Source organism: Caenorhabditis elegans, chromosome V (genome assembly GCF_000002985.6).
Source record: "Caenorhabditis elegans chromosome V".
NCBI classification, from domain to species: Eukaryota; Metazoa; Nematoda; class Chromadorea; order Rhabditida; family Rhabditidae; genus Caenorhabditis; species Caenorhabditis elegans.
Window position 1 is genome coordinate 13,573,639 of NC_003283.11, and position 19,651 is coordinate 13,593,289.

The window sequence follows — 19,651 nt, forward strand, 5'->3', positions numbered from 1 at the left end:
TCAGCTTAGGGGTGAGGTACCTAGAGACGCCACATATGCCAAACGGAAGCTGAGATCATTGGCTACAAGAATATGCTTTCAAATTCTGCAACGGACCTCTGGGAGTCTGAAAATTCTTGTCTGAAATTATGCTTTTGAATGCTCGAAAGTGGTAAGAATTTAGAATTTATTACAGAAAAACGTGAAGTTGAATACCTTGAAAAGATGAAAATGTGTTTTGATACAGTGCATACAGTACTTATTTCAAGTATAAAACTAATTTTATTAATTAAACGTTTTTCTGTAATAAATTCTAAATTCTTACCACTTTCGAGCATTCAAAAGCATAATTTCAGACAAAAATTTCCAGACTCCCAGAGGTCCGTTGCAGAATTTGAAAGCATATTCTTGTAGCCAATGATCTCAGCTTCCGTTTGGCATATGTGGCGTCTCTAGGTACCTCACCCCTAAGCTGACCATTCCCTAGTAAATAACCTTAACCTGTTAACTAAGTTTTTATCGAATCATGTCATCTTCTTGAGGTTGGAATGTATTGTTATATAAATCTATGCGTGAAGGTGTGAGAAGAGCGTCTATCGGTTACATTGATGACTCAAACGTTGTATTAAAATGTTTGCTCCTTTTGATAATGGTCTACAATATGGATGTTTATTGGTTCAAGCTTGGTACATTTATAGGTGATATTCACTATTTTTTATGTACTTTTAATTTCAATTTCCCTAACTTTTTTACCAAAGTTCAAAACAAATTCGTTATACACTTTCCGGTCATGTTTTACCGAATTTATCTTATTTCCTTTGAAAATCTAAATATCCAAATTTTGACCATCAGACTTTTCTGTTAGACTGGCACGTTTCCAGGCCTACGTGCCTGCTTTATGCACGTATACCACTATCTCGAAATTTTTGATTGACCCCTAGTGGTGCAAGACTGTTAGAGGCTGCAATACTAATTTTCGAAGGTCCAAAAGCTTTGTAAAATTTACCATTTCTCGTCAAAGACTTGATTTGAAACAGTCTAAATCATACAAAATACATACGTTCCCTTAAAAAAAAGTTTTTGAAGTTTCCACAAAATATTGCTGGTCTGTCAGAAAGAGGGGTGCAAGAATATTAGAGACTGCAATACTAATAGAGGCTGCAAGACTAATTTTCAATTAGTCCGTAGAGGTGCAAGACTAATAGAGGAAATACGGTATATTTCTGAAAATGAAGAGATATCTAAACTGATTTTTCAAAACGAAAATATTTCATTGAAAAAGTCCCAAATCAACGTGGGCTCTTCCGCGGGATTTGAAAAAAGCAATTCCAATTTCAAAACTAAACAAGTGTGTTTTTTTTTTCGAAAATCTCAACATGCTCAGCTTCTTCTACCAAAACTCAATGCTCCTCATGTCTAAGATCAATTGCCTCCTATTGTGCTTCTTGTTTCTTCACCTATTTTCTCTTATTCTCGTGCTCCCGCGCAGCTCCCGCTCCTTCGTCTCACCGCTCGGCAAATAGGAGAGCTCAAATCGCAGCTCCTCTCTCTCATGGTATTCTCTTTTTGTCCGCATCTCTCATTGATTGGTGTGTGTGTGTGTGTGTGTGTTTCGGAAGGTGGAAACAGAAACAGATCCAGACACACACTGATCAAAAAGTGGCTCTAACCTTGCCAATATTCCACTTACCTGCGCACCTATTTGTTTTTTGTCAATGATTCCAAGTGATTCTGGTTTGCCGTGGGAATTATTGATATGGAGATTATAGTTCTCAAGGCAGGCTCAGATTGCTCGGATCAAATGGGCACTTGCGTCTAGGACTTTCTTCTCTTATTTTTTTTTGAATTTCTTTCATTTGTATTTTAATTTTAGTTTAGATTTGCCATGTAAGTTTTTCCAAAAGCACTCTTTAACTAAGCCACTACAAAACATTTTGCTGCAGAAGAGCACTTTGAACTAGAAAAAGTTTGTCTTGCAAACTTTGGATGTTTTTGAAGGTTTTTAGAGATAAGCATTCTGGAAGATTTTGGAAAATGCCACATTTAAAAAATCTGAAAAGTTTCTTGATCGAGGATGAAGAAAGTTTCAGATGTTTTCTAAATAAAAAACAACTAGATTAGCCAAAAAGCTTTCAAGATGTCTACTCAATACCCTTAAAATCATCAACAGTGATCCCACACTAAATTTTTAATGAAAATATTGGAAATTCTTTCCCTTGACTGAGTTCCGATTTTCAATCATAGTGGAAATGATGTAAAAACCTAATTTCGTTTTATTCTGAACACCTTTGTTTCATAAATATGCATCTCCACTTTCATAATTGTATTTCTAAAATTCGAAACTAAATGACATCCGATCGGTTTTCATCTCGTCCCGAAAAGGTAAACAAACAAGTCTCTCTTTGCCTGTTTCTCGAATGTCCACGTGGATTTCCTCCGACTTCCAAGCATCGGCTACTATGAAGGAGAGAGAGTGACATACTGACTATGGTCGATCGCCACTTGAACAAATATTAACCCCCGGGCGGTACGCGGCGCCCTCCCACCCTGTCCGCAACTCACCGCGCGCGCGCAGAAGCTGCAGGAGATAGACGCAGACGCAGTGCGGAAAGCTCCTTTTCAATTCAACCTTTGCATGTTGTTCCACACATCTAGCTCACTTAATTTTGCACTTTTGTAACCTATTTTTATTGTTTTTGAGAGTAATGGGTTTGCGTTCAGACTTCCAAGGTCCAGTCCATAACTAAAAAACTAAAACATTGTTATCTTGAACCTATACTATCTATTTATTGAAATTGGAAAGTAAAAGTACAACTGAAATGGGAAACATTATCTCTAAAAATATTTAATCAGCTCTGTTTTTACACTTTTTTTCGGAAACAATTTGGTTCAAAATTATTCCGATGCTCTCAAATTCAGACAAAGCAGTCTGCCATTTTAGATTTGCCCAAAGTCATTCAGATGCTCAAATACCTAATTAGTTTTTGGGCTTTTAATAAGTATATGCATTTATGCCCATCTGCCATCACGGCTTATGCCTATCTGTATGCCTATCTGCCTTCACGGTCACCTACTTCATAGCATGATTTCATGAAAGACATGAAACATGCGGTAGGCAAGAAGGGAGGTACATAGGTAGGCATAATTTAGCTCTTAGGTGTTTAGAATTTTTCATAAATACTTCCAAAACTTTTCCATCATGAGTAACATCAAATCTCCAAATGTTTTTCAAGTTGAAATTACGAATTCCATACTTATCCAGTGGATAAGTATGGAATTCGTAATTTCAACTTGTATAATATCCACTTGCTGACCCACTATGCATCCCACTATGCATCTGCTTCCATTTTCTTCCAACATTCCATTTCCGTTATCACTATGTCTTGTTGACTCTTTCAAGCAAATTTCGTTTCAATTCAGACAACAATTGATAAGGTTCAATTGGTGTTGTTTGCTTACATGCGTGATTTTCAATTCATGTACAGTCATACCTCTCACTAGCTGCATAGTCTGTATATTCATTGAACAATAGCTAGCAAAAAAAGAGACGAGACATTATTTGCTTTACTGATGTTGCGGTCTTGGGGCTGAAATGGAGCTGAAATTCAGAAATTTCGGAAATAAATTTTTTAAATAGAAATTTGAGAATTGATAGTATGTAGTTGAACGAACATATCAGTTCGTTTATGCGTATTTTCAATTTGTTTTACAAAAAGTTCAGCTAGATGTTAAACCCCTCCAAAGGCGTTCCGATTTCTCAGTTTGTCAAACAATTTTGTACATATTCCTTATTTCCTCATGACTCAGATTTCTTTGGCTAACTTTAACTATGCTAACCCAATGATCCTTAAAAAGTTTGAAATCTTCAACCCCGCCTTCTCTCCAATCAATGACTCACAATTTTTCCCATAAACTTATCCAAACTTTTGACTCATCCCCCTTCCCTGCTCTAACTCTTCCCGCCATTCAGTTTTTTTTTCGTTTCCGTTTCATAATCACTGAAGTAAGCATACAATATCAAGAATGACGCGGCGAAAAACGAAGTTTAGACAGTATCAGTAGCTTGAGAATTGAAATATGAATCGCAAATATTAAAGAAAAAGTAAGAGGAAGAGAGAAAGAGATTGATGCGCGAGAAGAGCTGATGAGTATACAGTTTCTGCCAATCAAGTATACTTTCCATTTTGGACGTAGTACGGAATAGATACCCCGTCTGTTTTCATTTTCTTTCTGAAGCTTCTGGTTCTCTCAAATAATTTTTTTGTAAAAATTAAAAGAATTTCATCTTTAATATTTGCTATTTCCTTTTTTTGGTTGTGGCACCTCCATTTTGAGTCATCAAAAGGAAAGAGTCAATCGAAAAGAATTCAGTTCAATCAAGGCTTTATAAATGAAAATTTCCAAGAATTTGCCAAAAATAAGTTTTTTTTGTTTAAGCACTGTTTGGTTACTTTGTAACAATGCTTTTGATTTCCATTGAAAGAGTTTACACATTTTTACCTTGTTTAGGCTTGTGCCTAATTTTTTCTTAAATTTAAGCGTCAATTTTTCATATGATTTTGCAATTTATATATGTTATTCAATTTTTAAGTAAATGATTTTTTTTCTAAAAGTATAAACACGAATTTCTGATTTTATATATTTAAGTAAACAAATTTCAAAAGCAGGAGACAAATGCAGAAAATTGTCCATTCCGGTATGATAACCCCAATTTTGCAGATCTGTCGAACTCTCTTACCCCTAATATTCAAGATTCTGACCGACTTTAATGTTTGTGATTCCGTTCCTGAAACTCTTTTATTTCGTAAATCTACCCTAAATGACATCACTTTATCATAATTTTCTGAACAGTCTGAATTCTGTGCTTGTCTTGTCCACCTAGATAGAACCTCCGCCTCTTCGTTTTCCGGTGAATCTTCCGGCGTGTGCACAATGAGTCACACGGTGTCTTTACCTGTCTATGGGTTTCTCAGAACACTTCCCCCGTAGATCTCATTTCCATATTGTTTTTTTTTGAATATGATATTGCAAAGGCTTTCGATTGTTTCGTTTCTCTGTCAGAGCTATCATTATATTGACGATCGATGTGTCAATATTTTGAATACAAAACGCTTCTTCACTCCTCCCTTCTCTCCATTCTCTTGTATCGTACTCGTCTCCTTCTTCTCCTTTTTACTGCCTTATCGATAAAACATGCGGGAGAATGGAAATGGATGCTTTTCCATCTTCTACAACAACTCTTTTCAACGTGTTACCATTCTTTCCATACTATTTCCCACACACACACACTGCCCAGTCTCTTTTTATCAGCATACTCTCGAGTTCATATTATTTATTTATTTATTGTTTTTCAGTATGTCAGTGGATCAAACGATAACAGAGCTCAGTGGCACATTGTCTCAATTGAGCACATTAGTAGCACATATCAATGGACAGATTTCGGGTATCACGGGACGAGTCAATCAGACTTTGGACAATTTCGATCAGGCTGTTGCGAACTTAGCGAAAGACGCGGGTTCCCTGACATATCAAGTTGGAAATACGGTACAACAAGTGAGTTTTTTTTTAAATTAATGTTCAAGTTTTTTATTAAATTTTGTCGTTGAGGGCCTGTCTATTTGAGCAGAAAAGTTTTTTTTCGATAACAATTAATTTGTTTTTTAGTTTAAAAAATGTTTGCCTGAATTTTAAAAAATGTCTGAAGAAGCACTAATATAAAATTTTGTAAAGTTATTTTCAGGTACCCAATGCTTGGATATTCTACTTCATCTTCATTACACTGATAGTCGTTTTTATTTTATTATCAATTCTAATTCTTCTCAGCGTTGTTACAAAAGCCCAAGTGATCTATTCATTTATGAAAGGAGGTTCGGACGACAGTGAGTTCTATTTAAAATTTCCAAACATTTTTGACATGTAAATGTTGTGAAGTCCTTTTTGTCTCCCACTAAAGCCTTAAAGTTTTATTTTCTTTCAAAGCCTCATTTCTTTTTTTTGTGTGCCATGATTCAGTCTGCCTTCCATTTCAGGTTCCAAACGAATGCTCGTCGAAAAAACACGACGAAGTACTGCGGATTTTGGACCACAACGAATGAGAACGTCAATGAGGCATGTGCAGATTCCTATGGAGACTGAGCCAAGGAGACCCGGATTTCGAAGAGGTGTGAACTTCTAATAAAAGTTGTGATGTGATCGTTTTTGTAATAACCGATTATATTTGGTTTTAGTCAAAGTTTAAAAATGTCTTTAGATAATCTTGAGAACTACTAAAAATATTTGAGAGGACCGTAAAAATCTGACCGTTTTATATTATTAAAAGTGTTTAGATGGACTAACTGACTAATTCTTTGACTAATTTTCTGTTGTTGAACTGGTTCACAAAAATTTTCAAAACTTTTTGTCAATTTAACATCTAACCGTTAACTTCAATCAACCTTTACTTCTATGCATGATTTTTCAAAATTTTATAATTTTTTTTTTGCTTATTTTCCTACTTTATGGAAAACACTTTAGTTATTTTGTACTACTTCTAAAGCTTCAAAAATATTTTACCTATGATTATTTTCAGTTACAACTGTATTTTCTGAAACTCACGATATTTGGAAATATTGGCTTTAGAGCTTTGTAATATAACTCAAAAAGTTTTTCAAATGTTTTAGTTACCCGTTAAATACATGCTATAACACAAGTTAAACTTTTATTTTTAGAATTAAATTAATTTTTATTTAATTTTTATTTAGTTTCACACAAAAATAGCAATTTCAAAATTTTTCAGAGACCAACTCAACAGTCTCGGTAACCGGGGAAAACAACAACGTCCGACCGTACCAACGACGACCTGATGAATCTGGAAAATATGCAATGGAGCAGCAGACATCATCATCATCTTCAAGGCCCTACTCAACACGTTTAGAAGTCTAATTTACCAACAATTTATGCTTTTTTGTGCCTTTTCTTATACTACCCATTTGCCACTTTCGCTCATTTTTCGCTTACCGGTGCCTTCTTCAAAAAACCCCTTCTAGTTTTCAATGATAAGCTGTGATAAGCTTAATCTGCCAATTTCATGACCTAGTCCAGCCAATTTCAAAACTTCGTCTTGATGTTTGTATTCTTGATGTATTCATTGCGATCTCGCTCAATGTGCTCTTTCCCACAAAACAATAAAAATGTTGATAAATAATATCAAACGCATTTTATGAAATTGGTCTAAACAAGAGAATACGTGGGGGGGGTGAAAAGCAGGGAAAAGGAATAAATGAATCAGAGCGCAAACATTTGGAGAGAGTCATCTACCAAGATGGAATGGTATTCAATTCTGCGTCTCCACACTCTCTCAAATGAAGTGATAAGAAATCGAAATATTCAAGTCTTTCTACCCTCTAGATTCGTCAGTATATTTTTGAAATTTTACGAAAATCGAGAGAAATGGGTGCAGATGAGGAGATTCAGAATATCTACTACAGTATCTACAATATTAATTTGACTTTGGTTAATGTAAGTTGTTTGATGTTTTCACCAGAAAAATTTGGAACAGTATGTTTCAAATTTTTGGCGCTCAAATTGAAGGGCAAATATTTTAAAATTTCTTAATGAAAAAAAAACAGTAACTACAATAAATATATGGAAAACCATTTTCTGATCAACCATTTTCTGGAACCAGTGCTCTTCGGGTAGGCAGACTTTTCAAGCCTACCTGCCTACAACTTATTTTGGAATTTACCACGTTAGGGCTTTTGGCAAAATATAGGATGCTTAACTGAAACGAAAATTTTCTGAAATTAAATTTAAATGTCCATTTTAAAAAGTCAAGACAAAAGTGCAATAATCTTTGGTTTTTCAAAAACAAACTTATGAAAAAGCGCTGTCAAGTATCCGGCCGAGCTCAAAAGATGCTCTCGCCGATTTTTGACAGCTCTGATCATAAGTACACTAACTTTTTTTTTGCAATTTCTGTCTATCCACACATTTTCTCACACTGAATTGATTTCCTGTATTGGCGGGACTATTCTTTGGAAACTTAAGGAAAAAATAATCTTAGTCAACTTTTGAACCAGAATCTAGAAATTAATGAAAGATCGGGTGCTCTTTATGAAAATTTGCAGATGATATTCAAGAACGCCTTATTTTTTGTATATATTTTCCCACGTTCAGCCTTAAAAATCTTTTTTGACTATTTAAATATTTTTGTCAAGTGGGACAAGGTCGTTTTAGACTCCAGAACAATCTGTTTTCTCACTAATCCTTCCATCGAACCGAGTTAATTTTTCATGCAATCTATTCGTTTTTCCTGAGAGTGCGAATTCCGTCGAAATTCAGCGTCTAAATTAGATTTCTTGCCTCCCTTCAAGCTTCCACCCCACAAACCGCAGTAGTATCATTTGCATTTTCCATATGTCTCACTGGTAGACATTTAGGTTTTATTCAGGGTCCCTTAGACAGAAAGAGATTTGTTTTCCATAATAATAAAAGGTCGTCATGCCAAATTGCTGCTGCTCAATTCTCCCAACCGCTCTTCCATTTCCCATTTTTGCTCTCTTTTTCCATTCATTCCTTTTTTCTTTTACTTCTTCGTCATCACGTTTTCATTTTTGTTTTTTCTAGTCTACCAAACCGTGAGAACTCATTAGTGACACCGTGCATTTCAATACGAGACTTTTCTTTTATGACGCTTCATATTCATTTCGTTCCACATTTTCCAATTTGTCTCCTCGTAAATGTGGTCATAAATCGTACTGAATATTCAATAGTTTTTTGTCATATATTACATAGAAAAAGAGAACAATTCATAAATGTTCATGACATTCCTGATTGAAAATTGTTATATTTTCTTTTGTCTTGCTCATTTTCTATGTTCCTAAATGGTGGTTGTGTCCGTTAAATTTAATTATTCTAAAATAAAATTCGAACTGAGATTTGTATTGTATTGTATTTATTACGATTGAAATCGTGATCAAAAATAAATAGTGAATAGACATGAATAAGTTAAAGCCCAAACATCATAGCGAGATTGATAATAATCACAAAAATTGATAATAAACATACAGAAAATGAATTATCATCTGAAAAGTTGATTAGTTGGTACATGAATGTGCGGGTGTCAGGCTCTGGTGGACGCTTTTGAGTGCAAAATAAAAATTACATTCAAAAAGTCTGATTACTTTTCTATTTTCATAGCTTGTTGATATCTACTATATGTTTTTTCTACAAAAATTAAAATAAACATACTTTTTCAAAACTATATTTATCAGTAAATCAAAATAGACCCTGCCAAAATTAAATAGCATAAATTTATTTAATTTGAAAATTTTGAAAAATCTTGAAAACCAAATAAAGTTGTCTTTCAAGTCTTTCATATTTTTTTGAAAGTTCAATTCGAAAAAATGAAAAATATATTTCCCAAGTTTTCGAAGTTTTGGATTCAAGAACATTTTCCAATTTGCAATTGATGTGTCTAGACCGAACTTCAGTTTTCATAAACATCCAGAAAAGATAGAGAATATATTTGGAAGTAGAATGGCCTGTTTTTTGAAAGATCCATAAAATATCCTAATCTCCGCGTGCTAGAAAATTCAAAAAATAAAAGTTCTAGGCACATCCAGCCAAAAAATTTCTAAAACTCGGTCGTGAATCTATTTCCTATAGGAATAGCTTTAAGTGACACTTAATTGAATCAAATCTATTCTTATTCAGAATTTCCAAATGCTTTGCGTAATCTATGTCGCGAACTATTTTTTATTTCAGCTCGACCAAGGACTCGGTCAACTCGTTGACGGCATGAATTTTGGTCTCGGGGTTTTCGACCAACATGTATGTTTTTGTAGTTGACTTTTTGAACATACAAACAATAGCGGTTTACAGGTCAATATGGTTGTGAGGCAGGTGAATGATGTACAGAACAATGTCAACTCAAAACTTACATTGGTTTGTTACTTTTTACCAAGCTTCCTCTTTCTTTTTCAATGAATGGATTTTCAGTTTCCAAGTGAATGGCTTTACCTCCTCGTGCTCATGCTTATTGTTCTAATACTTCTTGGTCTTGTTGGTTATCTTCTTTATTATATTGTCAACTACATTCTTAATCGACATGATAGATATGAAGAATATCGAATGTGGTATTTAAAAAATGTAATGAAACAAGATGATGTCGATTGGGAAGAAGATGATGAGTTTGCTGAAGGATTTTATTCATTAAGTGATGACACTCCGCCACCGACTTATAGTGAATATGTACAGACTGCTGATTTATATGCAAATTATCATGGTGAGTTCTTGAGAGAGAAAGATATTGGAAATATTAAATCTTACTGAAAAGTAGAATTTTAATTTAAAAATTTCTCACTTTCAATCTACAAAGTTTTTAATGCTTTTTTTTCTGAACTTTGGGTAATTGGGTAACTTTTCAGACAATTTTAAACGAAAATTTGAACTTTTAGGTATAATTTAGAGATTCAGCGTATGTGGAGTTTTTCCAGTTGGTTTTTTAGCCTAAATGGCAGAAAACAGTCTCAATATACCGAAGTTATTTGTAAAAAATTAAAAAATTATTCGATTTTTTTCAATTTTGCAAAAAAAAGGCGGAATTACGTTTCCGGCTCTACTGATTTCTTTTTTAAATTTGGCTTACTATTAGTTTTATGATTTGAAACATCGCTTGTCAACTTTTCAGACAATTTTAAACGAAAATTTGTGCTTTTACGTCTAATTTAGAGATTCAGCGTATCTCTTTTGGGAGACCAAGTTCATTTCGGTATCGAAATTAGGGAGACAAGGGATCTCCGTCATAACAGCCTTAAACTACTCCAATAATATGTACGACGAATTTGAGTAATTTTAATTTTTTAAACATTTTTTTCAAATGTTTCCCTTTCCTTAAAAAAATAATTTATTTCAGATGAAGTAGAAGCTCAAAGGAAGTCAAATCAGTTTAGCTCGCGTGTTGGGCGACCTCGTGGAACGGGAGACGAGTATTCGACATTAATCTAACCAAAAATGTTGATTATTTTATTACGGGTTAAACAATTTTGAAGTTATTGAATAAATGAAACATGTGACATTTAACATTCTGGTTTAGATTTCAGTTTCTATTTTTATAGAGATTAGCAGCCTCTATACGGCAGAACAAATGTTAGGTTGGCATGCGGATTGCCTCTCACTCACTCATTTTTTGTGAGGTTTGATCCGGTCGTAGGTCGATTTGCATACTATTCTCGATTTCCCTTTTTTGCTGTCAGTTGACAGACATCAGTTAATTCATATTTGTTAACTGCAACCTACACTGAAAAATGCTACATTACCAGCACCTTCTCCTAATTTTGTCGACAATACTTTCATTGGCTTCTGGTCAATATGGAGTCTATCCAGGAATGTATGGTGGAGGGTATGGTGGATATGGTTACGGTGGTTATGGTGGATACGGTACCGGTCTCGGAATGTACAATGGTCTTGGGTATGGACTTGGTGGAGTTGGAGGTCTTGGAGGACTTGGTGGTGGCTATGGGATGTATAGTCCTTATACAAATTATTGGTGCAAGTAAGTTAACAATTATATAAATTTCACAAAATCTGTGTATTGTTTGCAATATTAAAAAAAAAAATTTTTTTGGCATTTTTAGGAATATTCTGCGTTTGACACATTCTTTCTTAACAATGTTCCGGGCAAATACAATTTTTTGTAAATATATTTATATAAACGTCAAAATTATATATTTTCAGCAACTACGGTCTCTATGGAAAGAAGAAAAAGCGGTGAACTTCAAATCCCTATTACAAAATAAATTGACATAGCTTTTCATTAATTCGAATCTCCACATCTATTTTTCTTTCATGTTCTTTTTCTAATGAACCTTGGTGCTTTTTTTGAAATCAGATTTCAGCAGTTTCTAATTAAATTTCTACATGTACGTATGTCCTCATAGATCACAATCAACAGATGTTTTATTTCCAGGGCAGTTCTGCGTGGGGGCTCTTACTATTTTCAGAATTCTAACATCATTTCCGACTTCTTCATTTTCAAAAAAAACTAAATTTGATCTTTCTGGGAAGGTGTGTACATTTGTGATGAGGTAACATGTTTCATAGCTCATCTTGTGAGTCACAAGATATTTTCGATAAACTTTCTTGTTTAATAAGCGGACGTTTTTGCGGTTTTTGAGTTTTAGACATTGAATTCTATACTTATAGATATTTTTGTGTTTTGCTGATATTTTGAAAATTACATATTTCGTGGAAAACTGTAATTAGTGCTCTCTGTAATTTACAGCTTCCGGTTGTTTATTTGGGTTTTCTAAATAAAAAAAAATCTGATGTAATTCTAAATGAGCAGTTTTCAGTAAAACTATTCATTTTGAAATTCTCATTTGCAGAAATTCTCCAACAAAAAAACAGTATTGCATGTGAAAATGCGTCATGAAATGAGTTTTCGCAAGAATTTTAAATTTGTTGTTTTTACATAATTTGCCCATGCTCGCAAAAATATTTGTTTCCAGTGATATTACGTTGCAAAAACTTTGACTGAAATTTCGAATATTTTCAAAATTTTTCGAAGTGTGAATTCTTATGAATTTCCTGATGGTGAGACAAACCCCCCGCAACTTCTTGTTTGAATACTTGAAGACTTTTAAAATTTACTTTTTAATTAATCATTCTAAGGAAACTAGACATAAACCACCCACAATAAGTTAACTATTCTATACAAATAAATGAACAATAAAGACATCATAGAAAGCGATTTGTTGAAAATTAGTATTCAAGATGTAACATTTTCCAGACTTCATGAGCTCCGAATTCAAATTTTATTTTTCCACCTGTCATGCCTGAAACTTTTCATACTAATAACATTCTTTTGATCATACAGCCTGGCGGTGTCTGACATCTCTTTTTCGTTCCTCATCCTAATGTTTTCTCTTAAAATTATAGTTTGAAACTTGATGGATGATCTCATTCTCTGAGCTCATTTTTGAGTCTGGCCGTTCGAAATGTAGTGAAAATATCCAGTATTATTTTTTTCCCACTCATCTTCATTTTCGGTCCTTTAATGGATTCCCTAATGAGTCGTTAAAACTGGTAAACAGGAGTCGTTTCGACATTGAAACAAACGGATTAGTCGTCCTTTTGAGCAATAGGAGATGATAGTCTTTTAGTCGGACATGCTTCCGAGTACCGTGTTTTTTCGGCACGTCTTTATTTACTTATAGTCAAAAACTGGTAATTACTATATTTTCACAAATCAAAGTTTTGAAAGTCGACCAAAAAATCAATTTTTTCTACGACTTTCATAGTATGACGGGTTTCATGATTTTCCACTAGAAGTCGCGTATCTTGGTTACATATTTTTTCACTTCTGACAGAATTATGGAACATAAACTAGAATTTTAAATTTGTTCCCGTATTTTTCAAAAAAAATCATTTCTAATTCGAGTCGCGTTTGACCTTTTACTCCCCTTCCTCAGATTTTGGAAATGTTCTGAATCTTTTTGGCAATAAAACTAGCTTGTTCAGAAAATAAACAGTTTACTTGCCTATTTCTTTGCAAAAACTAAATAATACCAAAATATCATGATGCTGCTGATACAAATCATTTTTTTCCTATTCAAAGTTTTAATTCCTTCGCATTCACCTATCATGATTTTCTTCAGATTTTCCATCATCTTGTGTTCCATCAAATAATAAGTAAGAAAGCTCATGCCATTTTATGTGCACTTGACTTCCCAAAAAATGTCTACGTGCAGTGGACTGACATCACAAAAGCCCACCTAGCCATTCATTTTATGACGATGATGTAGTTCCAATCTTTTGCTTTTAATAGTTAGTGCAGATTCTTTGTCATACTTATTCTGCAATCAACTGGGCATACATAATTTCATTTTTTGGAAGTTTTTGAGGAGAAAATGTCTGAAGCATTTAATAGTTGTCATTTTCACAACTTACCATTTAGTGGCAACTTTCTGGAAACATCTGGCTATTTATTAAATCTTATGTTATGTACACTACGTTATAGTCTTTGGAAAGTTTCCAGATATTTCGAGATATTTTCTGTTGGTTAATTTCCCAGTCTGCAACTGTTTGAAAAACAAAGATTTCTTAAAAAACATTGAACTTTTCTCTGATACCACAGTAGCAACTTTTTTTCAGACAGTGGCAACTTTTATTCTTTACTAATTGCAAGTACCAAAATGTTTTCAGGAAGTTTAGTTCATTCGATCTTTTTCTTCAAAAATAACTCGCCTTATTTATTTGAAACTTTTCCTAGAGTTGGTTGAGTTGGTAAACATCAAGCTGGTAATAAAGTTTCGAATTTTTCCTTCATTTCGAAACTCATTTTCAACATTTTCTCTTCTGTTTTCCGCTTATTAAAAAACTTTCTACGCGTTTCCTACAAGTAACCAAACATTATTTTTTCAATGGTAGTGGTTTTGTAGAAAAATAAAACTGTGGTAAAATCACAATAATTGAGATTTTAATTTTAATTTTAAAATATATCACAACAAAATTTCCACAATTCTAAACTTTGTAAAAACCATCAGACTTGCTTCTTTATTTACTCTTGCTATAAATATTTTTTCAACCTTCAATTTTACTCTAATTTAAGATGCGATTCTTCGGCTTCTTCGTTCTCCTCGTTGCCGTTTTTGCTCCAAGCCTGGCCATTTTTCGTTCTCCATCTCGGGTGAGTGTCATCACCAAAAAGCTAATTGCAAACGGATTACAAAACCGATTTCAGGGAATGACGTCAATTGACGAAAACAGCGGTGACGTCATCTGGGTTCCTATTCCACAGGATGGCCTGCTGGGGAACGGTGGACGACGTAAATGTCTGTTTTGTAGAGGAGTGAGGAAATGAGGAACATAATGAACAAACTTGTTGAATAAATTATTTGAACATGAGAAGAGTAATGTTTTTTTATGAAAAGAGGCTAGAAAATAAAAAGAATGAGAAAGCCTGAGTCACCGGTTCCAGAGAAAAAATTTAAAAAATATAAAAAGCAATTAAAGTTATTTTCGGAATCCTAACATTCCAACACTTCCCATGAAAACTCCTTCTGTGGCTCCGCGGAGAAACTTTTTCGCGTTGCTTTCACGAGGTGGCATCATCTGAAAATTACTGGGAAACTTGAAGAGAAAACTGTTAAAATGTAGATTTATATTTAATTGTGAAAAAAGAATCTTGCCTGCTTCATGCCCGCCTACCTATGTGCCTGACAGCCGCCTATATTCTGAATTTTCGCGTGAACTTCCTCTAATAGGACGGTGCAGGTATATCCATTTCTAGTTGTCTCGTAGGCAATAGCCAGGCATATGTTGCTTTGAAAGCAGTTTGAAAGTAGAAAGCAGTTGAAAACACACAAGTTTCAAATACGTAAAATTTTTCAAACTCGCTTTGGAAAATTTTCCATGTTGAAAAATCGTAATTTTTTTAGAAAAAAAGTTGTTCAAGTTTAATTTTTCGATATAACCCAGACGCCAACTGTTTCAAATTAGGTGCGAAAAATACGGTAACCGGTCCCGACACTACACATTTTTGTTAGATACAAAAAGAGTGTGTAATTTCATAGACTCGAAAACGCGAGCTAGAATATACATTTTACACTAATATGTTTAAGAAATGTACAAACTCTAACTTTTCATACTTTTCATTTCGAAAAAAATCTCAATTTCCAAATTCTTGAACTCACTCCCATTCCTGTTCCTCCACAACATGCTCCTCCAGCTCCGCCCATCATGGGGTATCCTGCAGCATATCCATAGCCCATTCCCATTCCATAAGATGGATAACTCTGTCCATAAGATTGCCCATAACTCGGATAACCACCATATGCTCCACCATAGCCACCTTGTGTGTAGACGGGAACCAACACAGTCTGTTGCCGGGGAACACCGGCATTCATATAGCTTTGGTATAGGGATGGGTTATAATATTGAGATATGGAAATAACGGGGAATAGGAGAATAAGGAGGTGACAAATCATGACCGGTAAAAAGAGGGAAGAATGATGAAAAATGAGAAGACAGTCGTAAAGAGGTGACCTTCTTTTTCCCTTTTTCAGGCGTCCACTTGTATATTTCAAGTGGTTCAAAAATGAAGTTGGTTTTTGAAATTTCAATGTTTTATAAGTGCTTTGTTCTGCTCTTTTCATATTTCTAAATTTATATATTTTCCCTAATTGTCAACCGGAAATGAATCACCTTTTGAGGCACCATGGATTCAAGATTTGGTGGGATTCCTGATCTACGTTTTCCGGATCTACCATTTCCGGATCTGACACCATGCCAACGCACAAAATGCAATCTTTCTCGAATTCGAATTCTTAAGAAAAAAGTGGCAACGATGCTCCAATTAGTAAACCGTATTTTCTAGAAGAAATTTTCAAAAAGAAAACAGCGTCTTTCTTCAAGGAAAATTTCTTTTTTTTTCTAATATCAAGTTCACGTTTATTGTTGGCATAAAAATCACAATTTTACCTGGTCGAATTGAACAACTCAAATTTTTAATCATTTCTGAATTTACAACTGAGTTCAAATCAATCTCGTCTTCGACATGAGCAGCGTCGAGAAACTTCTTAGGTATGCTATCGGATTGATTATTATTGCCATAGTAGATTTGAAGACAAGGACATGTAAATCAAGATGATTTGCTAACTGAGAGAGCAGACAATCTTCTCAATGAAAATATCAATCCGGAACATACAACAATTGGAGATACCAAAGGGAAGAAGGAAGAAAAGAAAACTCCAAATACAATTAGAGTTAGAAGAACAATGGTGATTACGGATCATGGGTAAGTTAGGAAAGTTTAATTAAAATTGAAGACTTATCATTAAATTCATATTGAATTGGAACGAAACCTTCAAGGTACATGATGTAATAAACACTACCGTAACCCTGAAAGGTACATACTCTTTTTCGCAGTTTACAAAGTGAAAATTTGCGACCGTTTCGAGACCGAGTTCCGAATTTTTTAATGAATAGTGCCACATTGAATATTTAATTTGGAAGTCGTATTTTGCAGATTAACTGTAAAATTTCAGAGCTGTTCTTCACGTGTTCTTCCCAATCATTGCATTCGGTGCTTCTCTTCTTCTGTTCATCCAAGTCCTCATTGCTATTGCAGCCGTCTACTATGGCTCTTAATGAACTTATGACATATTTAAATGTATCAATAAATCAATTTAGTTTTGTTCTTATCAGCAAATTGTGTTCTCTGCGAGTAGACATATCCATGTACTGTAGGGCTGTGCGGCTGATGACTCGGCTGATGGAGATAATCAAGTTTTTCAACGTGTTAGCACTGATCAATTAAAGAATATTTGTATTTGCAGTATTGGCTGAGTCATGAGCTTCTTATTCTAGAAAAAAGTTTTTTTAAAGTGCACACACCTTGACAAAACAGTCGGCTTTTTGAATCAGCCGAGTAACTCGGCTGTCGGCTGTCGGCTGATTGGAAAAACGAGTTTTTCTGGAAGGGGTGTTCACTTTTTTAAAAACTTTTTTCTAGAATTAGAAGCTCAAGACTCAGCCGATATGGCAAATACAAGTATTCCCTAATTGATCATTGCTAATACGTTGAAAAACGTTGATTTGCTCGTTCAGCCGAGTCATCAGCCGCACAGCCCTAATGTACTGTTCGAATATAATCCGATTGATCACACTTCACGTTTTGTTCCTTTAGTTTAACATGTTTTTGCAAATCTAGTTTTGATCGAAAAGTTGTGGCTTCATTAAAAATAGGTATTCAAAGTATTCCCAAAAAGTTATCCACTCTCTCATGCATTCAAGTATTTTTCACATTTTGTAAGGAACACTTCAAATATTGCTGATTATTGAGTCAGTGTTATAAAGTTGCAAAAATTGATACGAATCTTGATTGTTTCACTTTATATTTTTCTCCCTGATATTTTTTTGAGAAATGTGACATCCTCTCACAAGAATTGTATCACAATTAGACTCTCTGGATTTTTACTGATTTCCAGAAAATTGATGAAGTATCATGAAATTGTTTTACTGAATTCTCACATATGCTTCGTATTTCTAGACCTGCATTTTTTTCAAATAAAATGAAAGGGTGGTAAGCGCGCTCCGTTGCACAGCCTGTGTACTCCTCTCGGCCAAGTCAGATGCATTTATTTTTTATTAATTCTTGTCTAATTTCTTAGTTTCCTAAAGACTTCAATGATATTTTTACTGTTATTTTTATAGTAAAACCTTTCAGATTTCTCGATAAAAAATTCGATTGCAATAAGTAGTCTTCAGCTGCCGTTTCGCTAGCTCATCCAATTTAATTCCGAATTTCGCAATGAATTGACTGAATTTACATGCTCTCTTACAATTTGAAACCATTGGAAGCAGGTGTTGCCTATTTATCGTTTTAATTGCACCGCCCGTCTTTCTTGCTCTTCCGGAACACATTTACAATGCATGACCGCTCATTCTTCTTGAAGCTATTCTTAAGCTCTCTCAGAACATTCTCCTTGGAAACGACCCTTTTTTCACAAATTTTCTTCTTGCAGAACTGAAAAATGACAGAAGTTTACGACCTTGAAATCACTACAAATGCAACAGATTTTCCGATGGAAAAGAAATATCCGGCTGGCATGTCGTTGAATGATTTGAAAGTAAGTATATTGTAAAAATAATGTTTTCTTTAAAAATACTATTTAATCGAAAACTTTTCAGAAGAAACTCGAACTTGTAGTTGGAACTACGGTCGATTCAATGCGCATTCAATTGTTTGATGGAGATGATCAACTGAAAGGAGAGCTGACAGACGGGGCTAAAAGTTTGAAAGATTTGGGTGTTCGCGACGGTTACCGAATTCACGCCGTTGATGTGACTGGTGGAAACGAAGATTTCAAGGACGAAAGTATGGTTGAAAAATATGAAATGAGTGATGACACATATGGAAAGAGAACAGACAGCGTTCGTGCATGGAAGAAAAAGATGCAAGAAGAACAAGGTAGTGCTGCTCCAATGGAAAATGAAAGCGATAAATTGAATGAAGAAGCCGCGAAAAATATAATGGTAAGAGCGCTGTTCCAAAAAGGAAAAATGAATTTAATTTAAAGGTTGGAAACCGATGCGAAGTTACTGTTGGAGCACAAATGGCCCGGAGAGGAGAAGTCGCATACGTAGGAGCTACAAAGTTTAAGGAAGGTGTTTGGGTTGGAGTTAAATACGATGAGCCAGTTGGAAAGAATGATGGATCCGTTGCTGGTGTCAGGTAACTCAGCCATAATTTTGAATAATTTTTATCCGAACACTTTCATTTCAGATATTTCGATTGTGATCCCAAATACGGAGGATTTGTTCGACCAGTCGATGTGAAAGTTGGTGATTTCCCAGAGCTCTCAATTGATGAAATCTAAGTAACATTGCCAAATATTTATTGCTCCCTGCTTCTGCCTTCTCTCATTCATTATATAACTATGAATACATACTTTCATAACAATTTTTCATGATTATACCCGCTTTCACTTTGCATTTTCCCATTTTCTTCCGAGATATTGTTTCTATCGGCGATCTCTTTGCGCTTCTATCTATTTTGTATGTGATAAGTAAACGATATGTGACACCCGACTAGTAATCGACAACATGATTCGTTCGCATCCGCTCTTACTCTCTCTCTCAACAAGTCAGGGGAACACAGTCGAGTGATGTGACCAGAGGGGTGGAGGAC

At 34.5% G+C, this 19,651-nt stretch overlaps 7 protein-coding genes and 3 non-coding genes across 10 annotated transcripts; 7 read left to right on the forward strand and 3 right to left on the reverse strand.

Moving 5' to 3' along the window:
* Positions 1 to 1,441: 1,441 nt before the first annotated feature.
* C50B8.8 lies at positions 1,442 to 1,577 on the reverse strand. Its single transcript, NR_069894.1, has one exon. It is a non-coding gene; the product is annotated as an Unclassified non-coding RNA C50B8.8 (non-coding RNA).
* A 764-nt stretch (positions 1,578 to 2,341) lies between these two features.
* C50B8.7 lies at positions 2,342 to 2,539 on the reverse strand. Its single transcript, NR_069895.1, has one exon. It is a non-coding gene; the product is annotated as an Unclassified non-coding RNA C50B8.7 (non-coding RNA).
* A 2,794-nt stretch (positions 2,540 to 5,333) lies between these two features.
* On the forward strand, positions 5,334 to 7,163 carry C50B8.6 (uncharacterized protein). Its single transcript, NM_001028549.4, has 4 exons — positions 5,334 to 5,532; positions 5,720 to 5,858; positions 6,009 to 6,140; positions 6,755 to 7,163. Exons 1-4 carry the CDS (start codon positions 5,335 to 5,337, stop codon positions 6,898 to 6,900), a joined length of 615 nt encoding a protein of 204 aa, NP_001023720.1. The 5' UTR covers position 5,334; the 3' UTR covers positions 6,901 to 7,163.
* Positions 7,164 to 7,329: 166 nt separating this feature from the next.
* C50B8.5 (Protein anoxia up-regulated-like) lies at positions 7,330 to 11,040 on the forward strand. Its single transcript, NM_073963.5, has 5 exons — positions 7,330 to 7,476; positions 9,724 to 9,789; positions 9,841 to 9,903; positions 9,958 to 10,243; positions 10,874 to 11,040. The coding sequence occupies exons 1-5, from the start codon at positions 7,408 to 7,410 to the stop codon at positions 10,963 to 10,965; spliced, it is 576 nt and encodes a 191-aa protein (NP_506364.2). The 5' UTR covers positions 7,330 to 7,407; the 3' UTR covers positions 10,966 to 11,040.
* A 105-nt stretch (positions 11,041 to 11,145) lies between these two features.
* Positions 11,146 to 11,839, forward strand: F53F4.1 (FIP (Fungus-Induced Protein) Related). Its single transcript, NM_073964.2, has 2 exons — positions 11,146 to 11,512; positions 11,695 to 11,839. Exons 1-2 carry the CDS (start codon positions 11,265 to 11,267, stop codon positions 11,729 to 11,731), a joined length of 285 nt encoding a protein of 94 aa, NP_506365.1. The 5' UTR covers positions 11,146 to 11,264; the 3' UTR covers positions 11,732 to 11,839.
* Positions 11,840 to 14,508: 2,669 nt separating this feature from the next.
* On the reverse strand, positions 14,509 to 15,956 carry F53F4.2 (uncharacterized protein). The gene is made up of 2 exons (NM_073965.4): positions 15,654 to 15,956; positions 14,509 to 15,072 (listed from the first exon to the last, which is right to left on the reverse strand). The coding sequence occupies exons 1-2, from the start codon at positions 15,945 to 15,947 to the stop codon at positions 14,974 to 14,976; spliced, it is 393 nt and encodes a 130-aa protein (NP_506366.2). The 5' UTR covers positions 15,948 to 15,956; the 3' UTR covers positions 14,509 to 14,973.
* On the forward strand, positions 14,564 to 14,868 carry nssp-68 (Neuropeptide-Like Protein). Its single transcript, NM_001083277.2, has 2 exons — positions 14,564 to 14,647; positions 14,702 to 14,868. The coding sequence occupies exons 1-2, from the start codon at positions 14,570 to 14,572 to the stop codon at positions 14,819 to 14,821; spliced, it is 198 nt and encodes a 65-aa protein (NP_001076746.1). The 5' UTR covers positions 14,564 to 14,569; the 3' UTR covers positions 14,822 to 14,868.
* On the forward strand, positions 15,125 to 15,349 carry F53F4.23. Its single transcript, NR_069896.1, has one exon. It is a non-coding gene; the product is annotated as an Unclassified non-coding RNA F53F4.23 (non-coding RNA).
* Positions 15,957 to 16,472: 516 nt separating the features above from the next.
* Positions 16,473 to 17,155, forward strand: F53F4.18 (DUF4342 domain-containing protein). Its single transcript, NM_001129477.4, has 3 exons — positions 16,473 to 16,542; positions 16,586 to 16,756; positions 17,007 to 17,155. The coding sequence occupies exons 1-3, from the start codon at positions 16,517 to 16,519 to the stop codon at positions 17,107 to 17,109; spliced, it is 300 nt and encodes a 99-aa protein (NP_001122949.1). The 5' UTR covers positions 16,473 to 16,516; the 3' UTR covers positions 17,110 to 17,155.
* A 1,330-nt stretch (positions 17,156 to 18,485) lies between these two features.
* On the forward strand, positions 18,486 to 19,545 carry tbcb-1 (Tubulin-specific chaperone B). Its single transcript, NM_073966.4, has 4 exons — positions 18,486 to 18,590; positions 18,652 to 18,996; positions 19,041 to 19,195; positions 19,247 to 19,545. Exons 1-4 carry the CDS (start codon positions 18,495 to 18,497, stop codon positions 19,338 to 19,340), a joined length of 690 nt encoding a protein of 229 aa, NP_506367.1. The 5' UTR covers positions 18,486 to 18,494; the 3' UTR covers positions 19,341 to 19,545.
* The last annotated feature ends 106 nt before the right edge of the window (positions 19,546 to 19,651 follow it).